This window comes from Micromys minutus (genome assembly GCF_963924665.1).
Source record: "Micromys minutus genome assembly, chromosome: 4".
NCBI classification, from domain to species: domain Eukaryota; kingdom Metazoa; phylum Chordata; class Mammalia; order Rodentia; family Muridae; genus Micromys; species Micromys minutus.
Genome location: NC_137973.1, coordinates 65,338,723 through 65,358,483, shown reverse-complemented (window position 1 = coordinate 65,358,483; position 19,761 = coordinate 65,338,723). Strand labels below are relative to the sequence as shown.

The following is a 19,761-nucleotide window of genomic DNA, read 5'->3' as shown; positions in this document are numbered from 1 at the left end:
AGACCAGGCTGGCCTTGAACTCATAGAGCACAGCTTTTCTTTGCCTCCTAAGTACTGGGACTAAAGATGAGTGCCCAAATCCTCACAGATATACCCAGAAGCTAGTCTCCTGGGTAACTTAAACCTTGTCAGGTTGACAATTAAAATTTACCATTACCACGCATACACACACACACACACACACACACACACACACACACACACAATGTTTTAAAATTTAATGCAGTATTTTCAAGAGCCTGGGAGATGCCTTTGTGGATAGCTGCTGCAAAGACTGATCCTTGGGTTTGATCTCTAGGATCCACATAGTGCAAAGAAAGAACCAATTTCTACAAGTTGTCTTCTGACCTCCACATGCACTACGTGACAAAAATGCCATCTAACGGGAACACGAGATAAATAAAAATTAAAATATGGGAAGATTAAGTATCACATTATCTAAAATAAAGTGATAGAGACGTCAGTCATTCATGAATGGACATATGGATGGGTAGGTAGATAACACAGATTAATAGACAAACATTTTACATCCATGGGTTTAATGAGAAGCCGTGACTAGGTCCTGGTGGCTTGTTTTATTTTCAGGGTTTAATTATAGGAAGAATATTTTAAGAAAGCCATTAATGATGTGCTCTTTACACCAATTTTAATTTATTAAGCTGATAAATATTTATTAAAACTAGCTGAGCACATGCTACACAGCTTCTCCCTTAGCAAGCCTGCTTCATTGTTTGACAGAAAGAAGGAAGAAATTGTCCTGTCTACCTCGATAAAGTAATATTATATCTTCCAAGTTAAAAGAGTCACCAGAAAGCGTGATATAAAAGTAGCGTTTTACTGAGTGACATACTGAATGCTTTAAAATTGACATATTAACTCAAAAACTTACCCCAAGACAGAGACATTATTAGTATCCAGTCATGAATGGTACTTTTCTACAAATACTGTGTAGGACAAAATTTTAAAATACGATATGCGTATCTGTCCCATCTATTCTCCCTCTGGCAAATAAAGTTTATATCTATGGGGCAGTGGGGATATGCTATAATTATAGCATAATCTTAAAATTAATAACCTGTGGCTCCCAGGCAAGTCATAAACTTGGTGAGTTATCCAAAGTATGGTAAAAGCATTCTTTGCTTTTACCAGGGGCTCTTTAAATGGTAGGCTGTCATCTATTGATTATCTCATAATCTAAAATCAGATTTAATTTGTGTTGGCTATTGCTGGTGCCACTAACAGTTGGGGTTTCCTCTCTTTTAAATTCCCCATGAGTTCAGACAAGCTTAGCAGAAACCATTTACATTAGTTAATAGAGGCTGTTGCTTGGATTTCCTGGAACATCACTGAGGTCACAGAAGATAAAACTACTTCCAGATTATTATGTAATATGTGTGACGAAGTGTAAGGCACGCGATCATCAGACACAGGATAAAAGTGCATTTCACAAGACAGGGTAAAGACACAAGAAGAAAAGAAATTAAATCTAAGATTCTTAGTACTGGCATGGGGTTGGGCACTACTGAAAAGTTTTGTTTTGTTGATTTTCTTTGTGTTTTGGGGGATTTTTGTTTGCTTGTTTGTTTGTTAATGTTTCAGACCTGCAATAACAGCACCTTCAGACACCAAGTCAGCAGCCCTCAACCTTTTGATGTCTATAAACATATTTAGCTTTGGACATTTCTGCCACAGGAAGAAGATTTATGTTTAAGGAATCCGTGTTTGGATGGGGAACACAATTCCACCCAAAACACAACTCTTGAGATTAAAGAAAAAATAGGTTTGAAACCAACGTGGAAGAGTAAGATGGGTTCTCTCCTTAGACTGTGTCAATTTCACCAACAGCAAGAGGTGAAGGTGCTAAGTTGGTCAGTCATTGTCACACACTGACATTTCCCCTGGCCCTGATGTGATATAAGACTTCAGCTTGGCTTTGGGGTTCAAAAGGAGGGAAGGTCATGAAGAGGCACCCACAGCACAGACTCCGTAGCTGCAGACAGTGGAGTTATGTGGGTGAGCAGGCTTCTCTTCTCGCTCACCTTCAGGCTTTATATTGCTGCTTTAAACCTGAATAAATAAGCTTAGGCAGACCTCCTAAGAGTGAGAGCTTCTTCTCAAATAACTGGGTGTTGTTCCTTCTGAGCTTTGGAGGAGAGAGGGTAGGCCTGCTGCAAGCAGCATTGCTCACAGAGCAAGCCATCCTTCTCTTGCTAATAGGGCTATATTTTTCTTTGACAGGCAGCTCGCTCTCGGAGACTCATCCTGAGCCCCCTGTCAGCCTTGCTGTCCTTATTCCCGGGGCCCCAGAAGCTCATCCAGAAACGCTATGACAAACTGTTGGACTATAATAGCTCCCTGCCTCGGTCAGCAACCACTGAATCAGACTTAGCCAAGAGAGAGTATGAGGCCCTCAATGCTCAACTTGTGGAAGAGCTGCAGGCGTTCAACCTGGCTGCCAGGAAGATCCTGCTGAACTGCTTGTGTAGTTTCAGCACCCTCCTGAGGGACGTGATGCTGGTGGCTCTGCAGGCTTATTCCACAATCAAGACGGTGAGCATTCTGCTACCCCTTGGCCATCTCCACGTTAGTGATCATTCAGAGTGTGCGTGTGTGTGGCCCTTGTGTGCTGTTGTTTAAATATGAAGTTGATCAGATGAGCTTATGCATCTTGAATCACATAGTTTTCAAGATGCCAACTGTTTTTTTTTTAATATTTATAAGGAAAACCTCCACCATGTAGTTTACAGTAGAAGAGAAAACAAGAGTCTTCATTTTTGAGAAACTACTAAAAATAGTAAAGTAAAATCAGTCTGGTGAAGATTATCTCCAATAAAATGATTGTATGCTACAGTGTGTGCCTCCATAGTTGTGTTCTGACGTGACTGTGGTCACATGCAGTAGTTGTAGGAAGTAAGATAGAGACGCTGTGCATCCTTCACAGTTCCCTGATAATACCTCGCATGACTATGAGGCTCTGAAAAAATAATCAAATTCTGATTATCAAAAGACTCTGGCATGGAAGAGACCCATCAGCGTATCACCGTGGGCAAATTGCTTTATCCCTACCTGCCTACTTGTTTCTTGTGACTATGATGAGAGAAGAGTATATCTTTTGTGATAACTGTATAGCAGGTTATCCTTTGAATCATATTGAAGTGAACAGTTCCAAAGTGTTAGGTATAACTTACATTGTGGGACGGCAGATTGCCAGAAATCTTTTGCCTTACAAAATGGAAAGTGTACCAACGTAAGAAATGCCCGTCAGCCTTTCCCGGTCCCTTCCACACCACTCTCCCTTCTGTTTCTATTTATGTAAGAGAAACCACCATTTGTGACTGGCATATATTACTTAGTATAGAACTATCAGTTTCCCACGGAGCATGTGACAAGGTTTCCCTCCAAGTGTGAACAGTGTTCCCGTGAGTGTGTAGAATACAGTACCTATTTGCTCATCTCTCCTGATGCCTATTCTGGAAATTTCCATCTCTTGGTTACTGACAATGATGTTCAGATGGTGGAAAGATCTCTCCAAGATCCTGATTTCAGTCTTTGGGCATATACTTGGAAGAGGGATGGCTGGATCTTATGATAATTATAATTTTAATATTTAAAAAAATCAAAGTTCTATTGTACTTTTTACTTTTAATTAGCATTGTGTAGGCACATGATTTAAAGGTTTGAGTATGTTTGGCCAAAGAAAACAATTGCCCTTCAATCTTAGAACTGCATCTCTCCCTCATCAGGGACTGCTTCCCAGTTATCTTAGGTGATTCCCTTGGCATTTAACTTGATATACTAGGTAGCACTCTTGTGTTGTCATTGAACTCTTTCTTCAACTCTAGGCACAACACATTCTGGATAAATATGAAATTTCACTTTCTGTCCTTATGCCTCTGCAACATATGTATTCAAACAATGTCCTGTTGATTATGGTTAATCCATAATTTGGAGGCATACACAAAGCATAAACTATTTGAGTTGTTTGTGAGTCATGATACCATAGACATAGCAGCGGGTTGAGGCTGAGCATTTGAAACAAATAAACAAAATGCCTCTGTACTAAAGTCCACCTAAGGGTGGACACTTTGTCTTCCACATGGCAGAAGAAGGGAGCGTGTGCCAGGCAGGTTGGAGGAATCAGGGGAGGATGGTAACAAGAATGTGTCAGAGGGGACCTATGGAGCGGGGACATGATAGAGAGGTACTTTCAGTCTATCCTGCAGGGGAAAACCATCATAATAAATGCCCTCATCTCATTTCTCTCTCCCGATCCCCTATGGTAGCCTAAGGGCAAGTACTGTCACCATGCTTCCTTCTGATCAAATGTGTGAAGTACCAAGGGAGGTGGGAAGGAAGGGACAACGTATGTGAGTGAGCACAGGCAGGCAGCTCGAAACACCCAACACAGTATTCTTACTTCTTCTTTCATGTAAAGGCCTGCCTTGCCTGTTGACTAAACCATTGCTTATGGATTTCAGAGGGGCCCGGGGAGATGATCAGTGGTTTAGTGGATAGAATGCAAGCATTAGGACTTGAGTTCATACTCCTGGTACCCACCTGAAAGCCAGGCATGACAGCACACACTTGTAACCTCAGTGATGGAGTGAGAGACAAGGATCCTGGGAGATTGCTCAGATGACTAATGTGGCCACTTTGTAAGCTCAGTGAGATGCCTTTCATAAAGTCAGATAAAGAAGGATCGTGGAAGACCTGTGCCCTCTGGTCTCTGAGTGCACATAGAGACATGTGCATGTTCTTCTTATGTGAACAGACATGTCTACACACATATTCTCTCTCTTTCTCCCTCTCCTTCTAACCAACCCCCCCACAGTCCTATCCTGTCTTCCGGCAGAAGAAATTCTTCCCAGAGCTTCCTGATCTGCTTCACTGTGAGGTTGTTCTCTTTTATTTGATGAATAACTGTAATCCTGAGATTATACTCTACTCTTATTCTAAAAAATTTCTTTACTTGTCTAGTGTGGACTCTCATTTCCCTATGCCATATCCCATGCTAAGCATCATCATCATCATTATTATATTGCTTTATACCTATATTAGGTGGTAAAGTAGTTTTTAATAGCTACTAAGAAAGGCAGATTGGAAGAGAGATATCTGGGCACTCTGTTGTTTGTTTGCGTATAACTGTGAAGTCCAAATAGTGATGCCCGTATATACATAGGTATGGGGTCCTCCACTATGGTACTAGAAACCAGCCAGTGGCCACACTCCTAAAGAAAATGACTCTCTCTCTCTCTCTCTCTCTCTCTCTCTCTCTCTCTCTCTCTCTCTCTCTCTCTCTCTCCCTCTCCTTTCTGTCTCTGCCCTTCTCTGCTGTGTTAATAGCTTCCAAGGTGGGGAGGGACACCAGAAGCCTCTCCCCAATGCCTGCTGGCATTTTTAACTGGCATGATCTTGTATATACATACACATATATATACATACATACATACATATATACATACACACATATATATATACATACATACATATATACATACATACATACATATATACACACACATATACAACTTGGATTGTAAGAACACAGGTCCCAAACAGCCTCTTTGTTGTGTTTAAGCCTTTACCTGGCCTGCTCAAATCCCGCTGCCTCGACTCCCATCATCCCCATCTCTATTTCATTTTACTTAGATTTTGCATTCCCTCCTTTTATGTGCCTGCAACAACTGCTCAGTTTTAGCTTCTAGGTTCCATACACAGTTCATGTTAAACATACAAGACAGACACTGGCTCACTCTTAACCATGCCTCTTGAAGCTGCATTCCCTGTACTCTCCTGCTGTCCCCGTACCCTGTGCTGTCCCCCCCCCCCCATCCCCTCGTCCCTGTCCCACCTAGACTGCTGCTAACACCACAGCTTCCAGAACTTTACTCGTTTGTCTTTTCTGCTTCTTTCTTACTTTGTTCTCCCATGTAGTGTTGAAGCTTTGAAAAGTACCCTTCCATTTTGTGGGACTTCAGTAGTATCAGATTACCCATCTTCACAGCTGCTATCAAGTTGCCCTGATTCTTCATTGCGGTTCTGTCTTATTCCTACCATCAGTGTTGTCAGCACGACCCTGGCAGGGTCAATGCCCAGTGTGATTGGTTATCTGAAAACGCCACACCATTTCTCCCACAGGTGCCACTGCCAGTCTTGGGCATCTCAGAGATTCAGAATCAAGTTCTAGAAGAGGTCCACAACTTGAATTTTGTAAAGGACAACAGTGCCACCTTTATCGAGAGGAAACTTAGCTTTGAAAAGAAGAAGCCTGCACAGGTTCTGGTGAGTTGAGCACTGTGTGTGGCGGTGAGAACACCACACTTTGCCTTGTCCAACTTGTAGCACATGGATCACCACACTGTCCCCACCATCCATGTGACATGTAGTTTATTTTTCACTGTCTCTACCTTTTATATCATAAACTCCATAGGAAAGTGATGTCTGCTTCTGTTTAATTCATGACAGTTGCCTAACAGGCCAAAAACATGCTTGACACACAGCAGATACTCTCACATTGTTGACTAGGGTTTTAAATCATACGTGTAGCCCTCATTTCCAGCCCACTCATTTCCAGCCTCCAGAGATACAGTGTTTGTTTGTTTGTTTCTCAAAGTCACTCAGTGACAGAGTTTGGAAGATATGCAAGAAATTAAATATAAATAGTTAAGATATCATTGATTCAACAGTCAGGAGTTGTTATAACCTCTGTCATCTTTGAACCTGTTCTTGAAACTTCAATATAATTTATTTATTTATGTATACACACACATACACACACACACACACACACAGAGAGAGAGAGAGAGAGAGAGAGAGAGAGAGAGAGAGAGAGAGAGAGAGAGAGAGAGAGGGAGGGAGGGAGAGAGAGGACGGATGGAGGAATGCATTTAGAAGCCAGAGGGTAATTTATGGGAATGGTTCTCTCCTTCCTGTTCGTAGGTTCTGGAGATTGAACTCAAGCGATCGGGCGGGCTTTGGGATAACTACCTTAATCCTCTGAGCCACCTTGCAGGCCCCCGAGCCTCTGCCTTCTTATGTCTGATTGACTTTTCTTTCTTTTCTACAACACTGCCCCCATGTGCTTACTCGAGATTCTTAAACTGAAAATCTCAGCTGAATATACTACCAGCCAGACCCAAAGCATCCACTTTGTCATATATCCAGATCGGTATATAACTTTTATAGTGAAATGATTCTCCTATATTTTTGGTTGTGAGCCTGGCCTTTAACAGCTGAGCCATCTCTCCAGCCCGTGAAATAATTCTCTAGAGAATCCTTATAGACTCAACGAGGATTTCACTGTACGTCCATCTGAATCGGGGCTTCTTACTTTTCCCAGCCGGAAGTGCCACACCAAACTGATGTCCACCGCTCCAAACTTCTGTCCTCATATGGAGCAGAGGAACTCTACCGAGCTAAGCGCAAGTGTAATGCCACGCAAGAACATGACATCAACCTTCTAGAAGGGGAGTTGGTAGCCGTTCTGGAACAGAAGGATCCCCTGGGGAGTACAAGCAGGTGGTTTGTTGACACTGGATGTAAGTTTCTTCCCCACAGACTAACCACTCTTCGGGTTGACAATTTCCCAGGAGTCTCTGCGCGTTTGGGGATGGTCCCCGCATAACCTTGGTGCTTTCTTTCTCTTTTTACCAGTTGTAAAAGGCTACGTGTATTCCTCCTTCCTAAAGCCCTACAACCCAGGGAAAGAGCAGAAGGTGGATGCAGAGAACAGATTCTGTGATGATGATTTCGAGAACATCAGTCTCTTTGTGTCTTGCCGGCCAGCTGGCGACAATGTCAGCATAAGCGACAGCAGCTCATCTCTTAGTGGCTCTTGTGGGAAGTTTGAAACAAATGGTGATGACACTGATCATTTTCAAGAGGTAGACGAACAGGTAAGACTTTAAACCTCGATGTAAAGATGCCTGGCCTCTCAAACGAACTGATCCCTAACTGCTCCCATTGAGCAGAAATACGAACAGGGAAACTGCCCGTTATGACATTGAAAAGATCTAGCACACAGCATCTGCGGACTGTTGAGCAAAGAATTTAATTCTCTAAACCCATTTCCTTCAAAACAGAAAAGAAAATCCCTATACCGCAGAACTGCTGTTTTGACTAGAAATGGTGTACATGCTGAACTCTTGACACAGAATAGGCATCCAAATCATAGAGGTCACTACTGGTAAATTTCCAGGGTAGTCAGAAATTTCTTTTTTAATGCTACGCCACCCGAGAAAGGCAGTTGAGTAGTGATCATTAATATAAAGTCAGAACTTACCTCTGAATCGACTAGAACAGTGTTTCTCAACCTGTGGGTCACGACCCTTTGTGGGGGAGGGGGTCAAATGACCCTTTTCCAGGGTTTGCCTAAGCCAATCAAAAACCTCAAATATTTACCCTACAGTTCATAACAGTAGTGAAATTACAGTCCTGAAGTAGCAACCACATGAGGAACTGTAATAACGGGTCGCATCATCAGGAAGATTGAGAACCACTGCTTTGGAAACAGTGTCGTCCTTAAACTGGGGAGGACTTGGACACTTGCTAATGCTATCTGCGAGCCACGAAAGCTTGCCCACTTGCCTTTCTTAGTTGGGCCACTCACATAGCCCCTTCATAAATCGGTAAACTAATTATAATGTAAGGTTCACTTTACTACCTCATAAAGTTTCAGTATTTCCAACTATTAATCTCTAAGGAGTGACCAGCTAATTTTCCACTTTTTAAACACAGTAATTTTCATTAGCCTAAATTTCTTTTCCATTGGGGTAATACATTTAATTTTCAGAAGGTGGAAATGGAATGATATACATAAACAAAATGTAAGTTCTTTATTCCTTTCCCTTTTGTGCTACTCTTCAAAGACATCATGTCTTTCAAGTATATTTTATGCATATATAAGTATATATATATACACAAAAACCATACTATATGTTTTACCTTTCTAGCACTTAAACACCATTCTACTTATATAGCTAATTTATTCCTTAAAACTATTTTCCGAAGTATCTTAATTTTTTTAAAATTTTTGCTGAGGCAGAATCTCATGATACAGCCCTGACTGGTCTTTCATCTCAGTCTCCTAAGTGGTAAAACCATGAACATATACGGTCACATTCATTTATAGAATAAATCATCTATATAATAATTCCTTACCCAGTTAAAGATATTGAAAATATTTTTATTAAAAGTGTGAAACAATATTTATTTCAGGAGTATTTATTATCTCCTTTTCTATGCTTTTATAAATTCATTTGTAAGGAAAATCAATAAATATATTGAAGGGGTCACAGGGTATATAGAAAATCTTTACAGAGCATGGAACACTGACCTTTATAATTTATGCCATGCATAAATTAGCATTATTTAAGTCTTATTTATATGCTGTAGAATTTACTTATTTTAAATGTAAAATCCAGTGACTTTTAGTATGGCTACAGTGTATTTAGTTTAAAATGTGGAAATCAATTTTAGAACATTTCTTTCATGCCCAAAGATCCTTTAGATTCATTTTCTTTGCAGTCCCTGTTTTTCCCCACATCCAGCTTCTGAAAAATCACTAGTTTGTTTTTCATTTCTTTATCACATCTTTTCTGTTTATTTTACATGGGTGAAATTGTATATGGTGTTTTGTAGCTGACTTTTTTCCTCTCAGCATGTGTTTAATATTCATCTTTTCTGTAAATATAATTATTTTGCATCTTTTTTTACTGCCTAATAATATTCCATGGCATAGATATAGCATTTTAACAATTTGCTAGTTAATACATTTTGGCCATGCCTATTTTGATGCTATTATAAATAATGTCTCTACAGACATTAGTGTATGTGTCTATGTGGATTTCACTTCTCTTAAACAGACGTCCAGAATGAATTTGTACCCTGGCATAGTTAATACATGTTTTACTTTTAGAGGAAATGTCAAATCCTTTTTCAAGTGAATTAGACGCTACATGTTTTCTTTGTTAGGCGGGAAGAAGGGAAGAAATTTTCTCTTTCTTAAAATAGAAAATACCTCTTAAAATTCTATTTGTTCTCTGTTTCCTCTGAGTATGGAAAGCAGTTAACACAGTTAACATAGAAAACTGACCTTATGTAATACTAGCATTATTACTAATAAGTTGGATTGAGAAGCACATCTTGGATCAGTGGTCACATGAGATCTCTGATAACTCTCCTTAGATTAAAATGACTTTATTCACATTGAGGGTTTTCTCATTGCAAGCAATGCCTCAGTTCATTATAGCAAAGAGAACTGACCCCTGTGGAGACTCCAGCAGGAGGAGATAGAAAATCAGAGGCAGAAGGGAGCTAGTCCCTTCCTGCTTTACACTGACAAGAAAGGCATATGGGCTGGGGGTTGTCAGTCTCCTAATGCAGCTGCTCCTCATCCTTGGAAATAAGGAGAAAGGCTTATAGTTTTATGTTTGCCACAGGCTGATATTTCCACTCTATTATCTCTCAGGGAGCATGTAAATACTTATAGTTATGGTCCACAGTTTAAAGAGAATGATATAGTGTAGAGGTCTAGGTAAATGACTGAAAATGGTTGAAAATTGTTATCTTTGTCAATTCTCATATCTGAATGTGTTCCCAGTAGAAGTTTTTTGCATAACCATTTAAACTTTAAAAAAATATATATCAGCTGCAGTCTGAACTGCTTTGTTGGGCATTGCCTGGTGCCACTGTTTCTTGCTCTGCTCTTTCCTACAGTGGTGATGCTTTCTGTCATCCTCCAGACTTGCAGAAGCGCATCCTAAAGGGAGTTGTGAACTGTTCTCTAGTCTTGCTGAGAATTCAAGTGAACGCCAAAGAGGGCAGGTAGATGGGCAGACTTGGCTTCTACCTAATATTCAGGGGGATCTCTGGGGCTTTGAGAGTCAGTGAGGAATAGAACACTGGAGACTGATTAATTCTGCACCTGCTCTGTGACTTCCATATTTGATCTGAGTCTTTAACCTGGACCTAAAGGACCAAGGGGAGCTATGAATGGCTCTGGAGGTGTCTTATAGCTTTCCTATTGCTGTGATAACATACCATGACCTCAGCAACTTAAGAAAGAAAGAGTTTATTTGCAGCTGACATCTTCAAAATGGTAGAGCCCATGACCACCCTAAGTGGGAATGGCATGGACTTTTGTGACAAACCTCTTCCAACAAGGCCACACCTCCTACTCCTTCCCAAACAATTCCACTAACAGGAGACCTATTATTTAAACATAAGCCTAGGAGAGCCATTTTCTTTCTTCCTTTCTCTTTCTTTCTTTCTTTCTTTCTTTCTTTCTTTCTTTCTTTCTTTCCTTCATTCGTTCTTTCTCTCTTCCTTCCTTCGCATTTAATATTTTTTATTTTTAATTTTATCTATGTATCTATCTATCTATGTATCTATCTATCTATCTATCTATCTATCTATCTATCTATCTATCTATCTATTTAGTTTTATACTAAAGATTTTATTTTCCTCCCAGTTCACCCTCCAACTGTTCCACATTCCATACCTTCTCCCTGCCTCCATGTCTCCATGAGGATGTCTCCACCCCACCAACCCCGCCAGATCTCTAAACTCCCTGGGGCCCCCAGTCTCTTGAGGGTTAGGCGCATCTCCTCTGACTGAACCCAGACCTGAGAGTCCTCTGCTGTATATGTGTTGGGGGCTCCATATCAGCTGGTGTATGATCCAGTGTCTGAGAGATCTCAGGGGTCCAGGTTAATTGAGACTGCTGGTCCTCCTACAGGGTCACCCTCCTCCTCAGCTTCCTCCAGCTTTTCCTTAATTCAACCATAGAGGTCAGCATCTTCTGTTGGTTGGTTGGTTGGTTGCAAATATCTGCATCTGACTCTTTCAGCTACTTGTTGGGTCTTTCGGAGGGCAGTCATGATGGGTTAGAGGGTCCCATTTTCATCTACACTACTCCAGAGAGTTTCTTTGGAGTTATTTTGGAGTTACTTTGAAAATGTGTTTCTTTGCATTGAGGTCTTTTCTGTAAGGTACAACTGAAAGCACATTTTCAGACACATTTGTTGTTTTTTTTCAAGCTTGTGTAAATCTGGTCTATGCCTTTATAACTTTATAATCACTCATGAAAATGATACCACATGTTGAATATGCTGTGCATTTGCACTTTAGCCATCAATCTAATTGCTGATCCTAAGGTATTTAAATAATCTATCAAAAGGAAGATTAAGGGAATATTTGATATGGAAAGATGTTTTACAATGCTCTGAAGGGCAAAAGAGATTGCAAAAATATACAGTTTCACTTTTATTACTATCTCAGAACAAAGACAGAGTGAGGGAGGGCAAGATGAAGAAGAAAAAAAAAAGAATAAAAGGCACTTAACAGCACTTACTTGGCTTTGTTTACTTTTGGAACTTTTTTCTAGAAACTACTTGTTTACACTGAAGATACCCTTTCCTCCCAGCAAGCTGGTATTCTCCCTTTGTTCTTATCAGAGATAACCACATCCAAAATGCCTCAGGCAGCCCCCAGTGGTGTGATTTGGTTTCTTAACCAGCTTTTTATGATAATAGCTTCAAACTCACCCAAATCCTGCATAGATATGACTAATCTAATGTCAACAATGTGAGACTCCCTTAGGGAATCCACACCCAGGTTCTCAGGTGTGTTTTAGTGTCTGAGAAACACTCCTTTCTTAACCCTCATGTTTAAACCTCTTAAAATAGTTTTATTAAATCCCCAGATTACTTCATAAAAAACTACTTATTAGTGAAAATAATATAACCATTGAATAAAGAAAATAAAAGCTTGCCTCTATAAGATGAGAAAGAATAATGGGTATTTTTTTTTTTATGCAATGTAATCACTTTGGCTTTGGAACTAATACAGTAAATGCTGATTTTAAAGATTTTTAGTTTTGGGAAGGAAAATTAAAATACACTATGAGTTTTATTGTTCATAGTTGGAGAATTGGGATAAAATTGATAAAATGAGATTGTACAATGCAATGAAGTTATGGAATAAAAATTAAATGCAGGAATATACAGAGTAAGAGACTGAGGGTGGTAATGGTGCCACAGGGAACAGTATGATGCCTATGGGTAATAATCTGTGGGTGACTCATAATCTAGGTGATGTTAAATAACACATGGAGAGCTGAGCTGTATGGCCGGGTCACCATACATACAATAAAATGCAGGTTTACAACAGGCAAAGGAGCAAACAGTGAAGCATTTCAAAAACAACAAAAGAAAAAAGGAATGCATTATTATGATCCATATTAATAACATTTTAATTGGTGTTTCTGGGGGAAAAGCATACTCACATTTAAAGTTAGGAAAGCATAGACTGAGATTTGAAAATGAAACATTTCTCAGCTCCTCAGTTCATGACCATTGGAAAACCTTTAATTTTCTGACAACACAGGAAATAAAAAGAATTAGAAGACCAGAGAAACTACTCTTCTTTCAAAGCCGACTTAATTCCATTTTCAGTATTTATGGTCTGCCCTTAGTTAGCATACTGTGTGAGAACTGGAGAGTACCAATCTGAAATAAGTTCGGACTATAAAAATCCAAAATTGTTATATAATTTTGAATTTCAAATTTATGACCGCATGAGAATTTATATTTTTTTCAAATATATATATTTTAATCCATGCCTGGTGACACACTTTTAATTCCAACACTCTAGACCCAGAGGCGAGTAGATCTCTATAAATTCAAGGTGATCTTGGTCTACGTAGTGACTTCAGGGCAGCTAAAGGTTGCATAGTGAGACTCTGTCTCAAAAAAACATCAATAAAACACACACAATAATACAAATAAATATATCTAATCGAAATTTATTTTCCCTTTGAGGAAATTTGTGCCAAAGTGACAGACTGCACGGGTGTTGAGGAATGGGACAGTAGCTAAGCCATCCTTCTGAAAAATCCATGTTTGCACTGAGAAAGCATATTTATTATTGGTTCAAATTACAAAGATGGCTACAGATGCTGATTCCAGCTCTTATAGACTCTTTGGGGACTATGATTTAGCACATCACACTCTTTATTTTGCAAACCAAATTAACCATACACTAACCTTGTGGATCTAATCAGCACTGTCACTTCAAAAACTGCAAAAGGGTAGTGATGTTTGAGAGAGTCCTTTCTCCAGGCATACACTGTGTATCCCCTAGAACAAGAGTTTGATTCCTAAAACCCTAAACTGATCAAGCACAGGGCTGGGAGTTAGAAGATGTGGGTCTTAGCCGCACTGGGTAGCATTGTGGTTAAGAATGTTTCTAACTCTTAGCCGAGAGGGTTATTGAGGTTATAGTCCATGTGACATAAGATATCACAGGCTCTGTAAAAAAAGTATTTAGTACAGTTGAAATTTAATAAATAATTGATAGCTCCCCCATTCCGCTCGCTACTTTCAAGCAAAGTAATCCATTTCCAAGGAGCTATCTTTATGCATGCACCACAATCCCCTATATGATATGCAAACCCTTTAGGTCATGTAAATATCCGAACATAACAAGTAGCACAACATACCTGACCCCTTGAGGGGTGTGAGGCCCTTTATCCATTCAAGTTTCCATTAACAAAAGAGCATATACTAAGTGGCTTACCAACAAATCCTCACAGTTGTTAGAGACCAGAAGTTTGAGATCAAATCACCAGGACTGTTGTCTGATGAGGCCAACCTTCTAGTTCGTCGGTAGCACCTTTTGGGTAGGTTTTCACTCAGAAGTGATGAGGGTCTTGTTCTGATTTTTATGAAAATAGGTCCCATTCACGAAGGCACTGTCTTTTAGACCTAATTTTACCTCATTGTTATAATTTTAGAATTAAAGGGGAAACGTTCAGATCTCAGCCCTATGATTCCTTTTCTTGAATAAGGAATTATATAACAGGCTCCTTTGTTAAGGTACCAACAGATGAAATTAGAGTTTGTTGAGGTAATGCTTTAAAATTTACATAACAAGTCTCACTGTCCTGTCCAGTCTCTATTCCTGCTTAGTGATGTCAACTCATGCCTCATGAAACCTTGATCTACTTGACCTCAATTTCCCCCTTTTTTTTCTATTTCTTTTCATATATCCACCTACATGGATGTGACATATTAACTCCTTTATCAACCCCTCCCTTATGAAAGACTACCTTCAAAATGTACCGTCCTGTTTATGTGTAGCTTGTTGTTGGCGGTAGTTCTGTGGGTTCATTGTTCCGTCTCATCAGTGTTTGTTATTTCTTCAGCTGAGTTTTAAGCTTTCCAATAATGTATTTTGCAAAGTTTGATGAAATGACTATATAAATGTTGTTGGTTAGTTGCTTAATTTCGTATCATAAGAAAACATTTTTTTAAAATTAGCAGTCTTATGATTTTACTGGAAGATGAATTAAATAGCAATTTGAGGTCTTCCAACCTACCTAATAACTATCAAGTTTTTTCTGAGGTCACAGAAAATTTTAATTGAAATGTATTTTATTAGTTTCTTCAAGGTCAGTTGATTCTGTAAAGTTATACGTTTTATTAAATGTGCTTATAAGGGTTTAGAAAATTAAAGAACTTAGAAGGAACAGTGAAAATTACTTATAGTCCTACCAAACAAAGAAATGATTTAGTAATTCTTGGCATCTATTATTCATCTAAATTTACTCCTGTGTGTCTGTGCACGTGTGAGTGCAGCTATTTTGCATCTGTGTGTCTGTGCACGTGTGAGTGAAGTTATTTTGCATCTGTGTGTCTGTGCACGTGTGAGTGCAGTTATCTAGAGTCAGGAGAGGGCACTGGACTCCCTGGAACTTGAATTCTGGCAGCTGGCTGTGAAACTCAGGAGTGCCACTGAGATCTCAGTTGGGTCCTTTTATGTTCTCTGAACCACTGAGCCACCTCCCATTCTGTAATTTTACATTTCAAAAAATATTTAACATGAATATTTTCTATATTATTATTCTCATAAACTGCCACTTAAATGTGTACAACTTCATTTAATAAGTCCGTCTTTAATTTACTTTTTCTAACCCTTCTGCACATTCCCATATCTCTCCCACGTTTGGCTATGCATACAGAAATACTGTGTGTCGTACAGGCATGAGTTGTCTGTCAGTGTTTCTGTGTCTGTGGAAAAGATTCTTAAGAGACTGATTCAAAGGACGAACAATCAAAAGCATTTTACAGAAACTGCCAAGTTGTCTTCAAGCACAGACAATCTACGCCCCTTCCGATAGAAAACAAATGTCCGTTTCCCTTGCCGTGTCCTATCACACCCATCAGAAAGAGCTGGACCATGTGACTGTGAGTGTATGAGTGTGAACACACAAGAACACCTTAGCAGTGCTTCTTACAGGTGAAGGCATGCTACATTTCCCCACAGGTTTGGGTTCTGCTCCTCATAATGTCTGTTTCCGGTCCAGATTTTCTATGCAGTCCATGCGTTCCAAGCGAGAAGTGAGCACGAGCTGAGCCTCCGGGAGTACCAGCGCGTCCACATACTTCGATTCTGCGATCTGAGTGGAAATAAAGAGTGGTGGTTAGCCGAAGCACAGGGTCAGAAAGGGTACGTGCCAGCGAACTACCTCGGGAAGATGACGTATGCTTAGGAAGAGCAACGTTTGCTCACTGACTACCTCATAAAACCGACAACGAAACTTCAAACCAGAAAGCAAGAAACCTCCACACCGTACAAACAGTGTATCACGTTTTGAGGACAATCTTGTTTCCTAATAGGACAATTTCGTTGATGTATAAAGAATAATTGTTCACAGAAATACTTCCACCCAAACCAGCAGTGTAAAACCGTCTAGGCTCTGACTGTATTTTAAAAGGCAGAGATCTTTTGAGAAGATATATTTTCACTTATCATCATCAAAGAGTGGATCTAAGATCGAGGGGTTTCACTTTATTATAAGTTTTCCCTGTACTTTGCCTTACATATTTTTTACATTTCTTATCTGTACATACATGTTTGCATACACACATAATGTATTCTGCAGTTCATACAGGATGAGTGCAATACAGATTATAAACATGCATGTATAAGCCATAGAAGAAACTAATCACACAGAAGAATAACAGGCAATTAGTCTTTAATATAGGGCTCCATTTAAAAAAACATTTTCAATTAAAGGGAAAGCATATGATATTAAAAATATCAAAAACATACTAAATGTGTGCCCATGATGCACATTGCTTTAAATTATTTTTAAACCATGACTTAATGCAACATGCAGAGTACACACAGCTAGCAAGTGGTAGAGGGCACGCAAACCCAGGCCGCTTGGTTCTGAGGTCTGTTTCTACTGACTGCAACCGTATACCCTGGAGTGCAAAGGAGCTATGTGATCCAAGGACCTGGAGGAAATCACACTTCTCTCGGCTTTTCAAAATTAAGGGCTTACACAGACTTCCACATGAGCCTGGGGGAGAAGAATGAAGTATCACTTTTTACTATGTGTATTTTTGATTGCTGTGATTAAGCATATGGAAGTGCAGTTGTTTTAAAGCTGTCACGCATGACTCCTGCTGAGGCTTTAATGAAGACGTGTTCTTGGGATCTCTCTGATCTAGAGGTACATGAGCACCAGCATTCTGCTTCAGAGCCAAGATGTAAATGCTTCGTGTGGCCAGTTTGTCCTCAGAAAGGTGCTGAGGGTTGTATCAGCTATTATGCCATGGTAGGGCATTGTGCTTTAAATCTGGCTACTCCTCTGAGAACTACCCTCCAAACATTTCAGGCATTTTCAGTCAAGACATTATTGGATTTACATAGAGAAACTGGGACAGACGTGGGGATGAAACGAACCAGGGTGAGTGCTCAGAAGGAAGGAGAACTAAAGCAGTTGGAGGTAGCAACTCAGCAGAGGATATTTTATGAAGACCAATGCATCTGGCATGCGTTTACTTGGTCAGCATTATCAAAACAGCTTCTGTTTGTCAGGAACTCTGATAACTTTGAGGGTTTTAGCACAGTGCAAATCAATGCAGTACCAGTCATGCAAAGCTTAGAGTCAAAGGAGGACAACAGTGATATCACAGAAGAAAACCCACGATGACCACTACCGATAAACAGTGGGTTTAGGATCATGGAACAGTGAGACTTCTAATTTCATTTGATTTTTAGTGGTTACTCTTATATTTACAGTAGATTTTAATTGCCCATAAAATCCTAGTGACGTTTTAAGATTTGTTACTTTGTAACACCACAACACACACACACACACACACACACACACACACACACAAAGAGTTACATTTATTACTGAGCAATATCAATAACAAAATAAAAAGTTCTATTTCTTCCAGGGTAGCTGACTGAATACCATACCTGCTCCCCAATGCAGAAGTGGGATTCTTATATGAAAGAAACAGTTTATACTACTACTAAGTGCATTAAAGTAGCTTTATAAAGTTCTCATGACATTGATTTTGTTGCAGGGCAACAAAAGACTTTCTAAAACATATTAGAGACTTTAAAAAAGTTAAGTGCTCTTTGAATTCAATTTTAAAGCATTCTTATGCTTGCCTAAGGTTAATCAAAAAGAAACCCAAAGTTGCTACTTAAGGACACTATGAACATGTCCAAAGAGGCATAATTTATTCATGGCTGTGTGCATCTGCATACCTGAACACCAAACTTCAATGTTTCATACAAAAATGAAGGATTATATAAATAGCAGAGTTGTGCTTTTCTGGCTGAATTAGTGATTAGATGCAGGAGAAGTTTTATCTACTGATGTAACCCTGGCAGTGATGCTTCCTTTCTGACCTTTGAAAAATCCGTGCCAGGAAAATCAGTCCTTCAGTTAGCTCCCAAGAATGAACTGTTATGAAGCCAGGGACTGCAACTTTTCTATCATGAAGAGCCCATTACTTAAATGAGCTCTGAAAAATTATGTAATACCTTTATTTTCTACTTATTTTACTTAAAATCAAGTAACTTGTAATTTTGAAATTAAACCTTTATTCTATCATTTTATAGACCTCAGAAAAATAAATTTCCAAGATAGTTTATAGAATATATATTTCTTTAATCTGTTCAAAAGATTAAATTGTTGGTTGCATCAGTATAATTATAAGTGCGCATGCTCATGTGTTTTGTTGTATTGCTTTATAAATTAATATTCTACAGAATAGGATCCTCTGAAGTGGGCATTTTTTTTTTTACCAAGATGAAGAGGAAGCTTTTGTAGCTATTTTTATTTTTTAAAATAAATAAAAATATATGCATCTTGTTTACATTTCATTTCAAAATGTACACATTAATAACTACTAGTATATAACATAGAGTATAAAATATTCATCTAGTAATATAAAATTAACATTGGTGCATAATCATGAGAAAGTCACAAAGCCACTTTCTGAACTTACCTTCTACTTCAGAGGAATATCTTGACTTTGAAGGATGGGTAGAGAAGAGATAAATGCACATTTAGTCACAGCAATGACGTAATGGGTGACAGATGTTAAATGCTGGTTCATTCCAAATCACTCCAAAATACAATTCAGATTTTGAGAAACTGCTCTTAAAATGCCTGATGCTATTTGGGATGAACATAGTTTGGGTAGTTTACAAAAATGGTTGTTTCAACTACTGAGACATCGAATTGTCACTTCTTGGATCTTTATCTACCACATTGACTTCCCAATGCTGTATGAATAAAAGGAGTGAATTACAAGACATAAGAACCCCTCAGCCTTTGTTTGTAGTAACTATAGCACCCTAATATATGTACTTCATTGCTAACTACTGAATACCAAATGATTTTTTACATTATAACATGGTCAATGAGGTTGATTACAGTTCAATGAC

General features: G+C 39.1%; 1 protein-coding gene across 1 annotated transcript in view; it reads left to right on the top strand.

The window, feature by feature from the left end:
• The window catches only part of ARHGEF38 (Rho guanine nucleotide exchange factor 38), a gene marked incomplete at both ends in the record, with an annotated part of 106,005 nt that extends 89,453 nt beyond the window's left edge, over positions 1-16,552 (top strand). The window contains 5 exons of the mRNA XM_080916465.1: positions 2,239-2,550; positions 6,139-6,282; positions 7,340-7,538; positions 7,654-7,895; positions 16,367-16,552. Coding sequence (XP_080772591.1) covers positions 2,239-2,550; positions 6,139-6,282; positions 7,340-7,538; positions 7,654-7,895; positions 16,367-16,552 — 1,083 coding nt within the window. The remainder of the gene's footprint in view (positions 1-2,238; positions 2,551-6,138; positions 6,283-7,339; positions 7,539-7,653; positions 7,896-16,366) is intronic.
• Between the last annotated feature and the right edge of the window lie 3,209 nt (positions 16,553-19,761).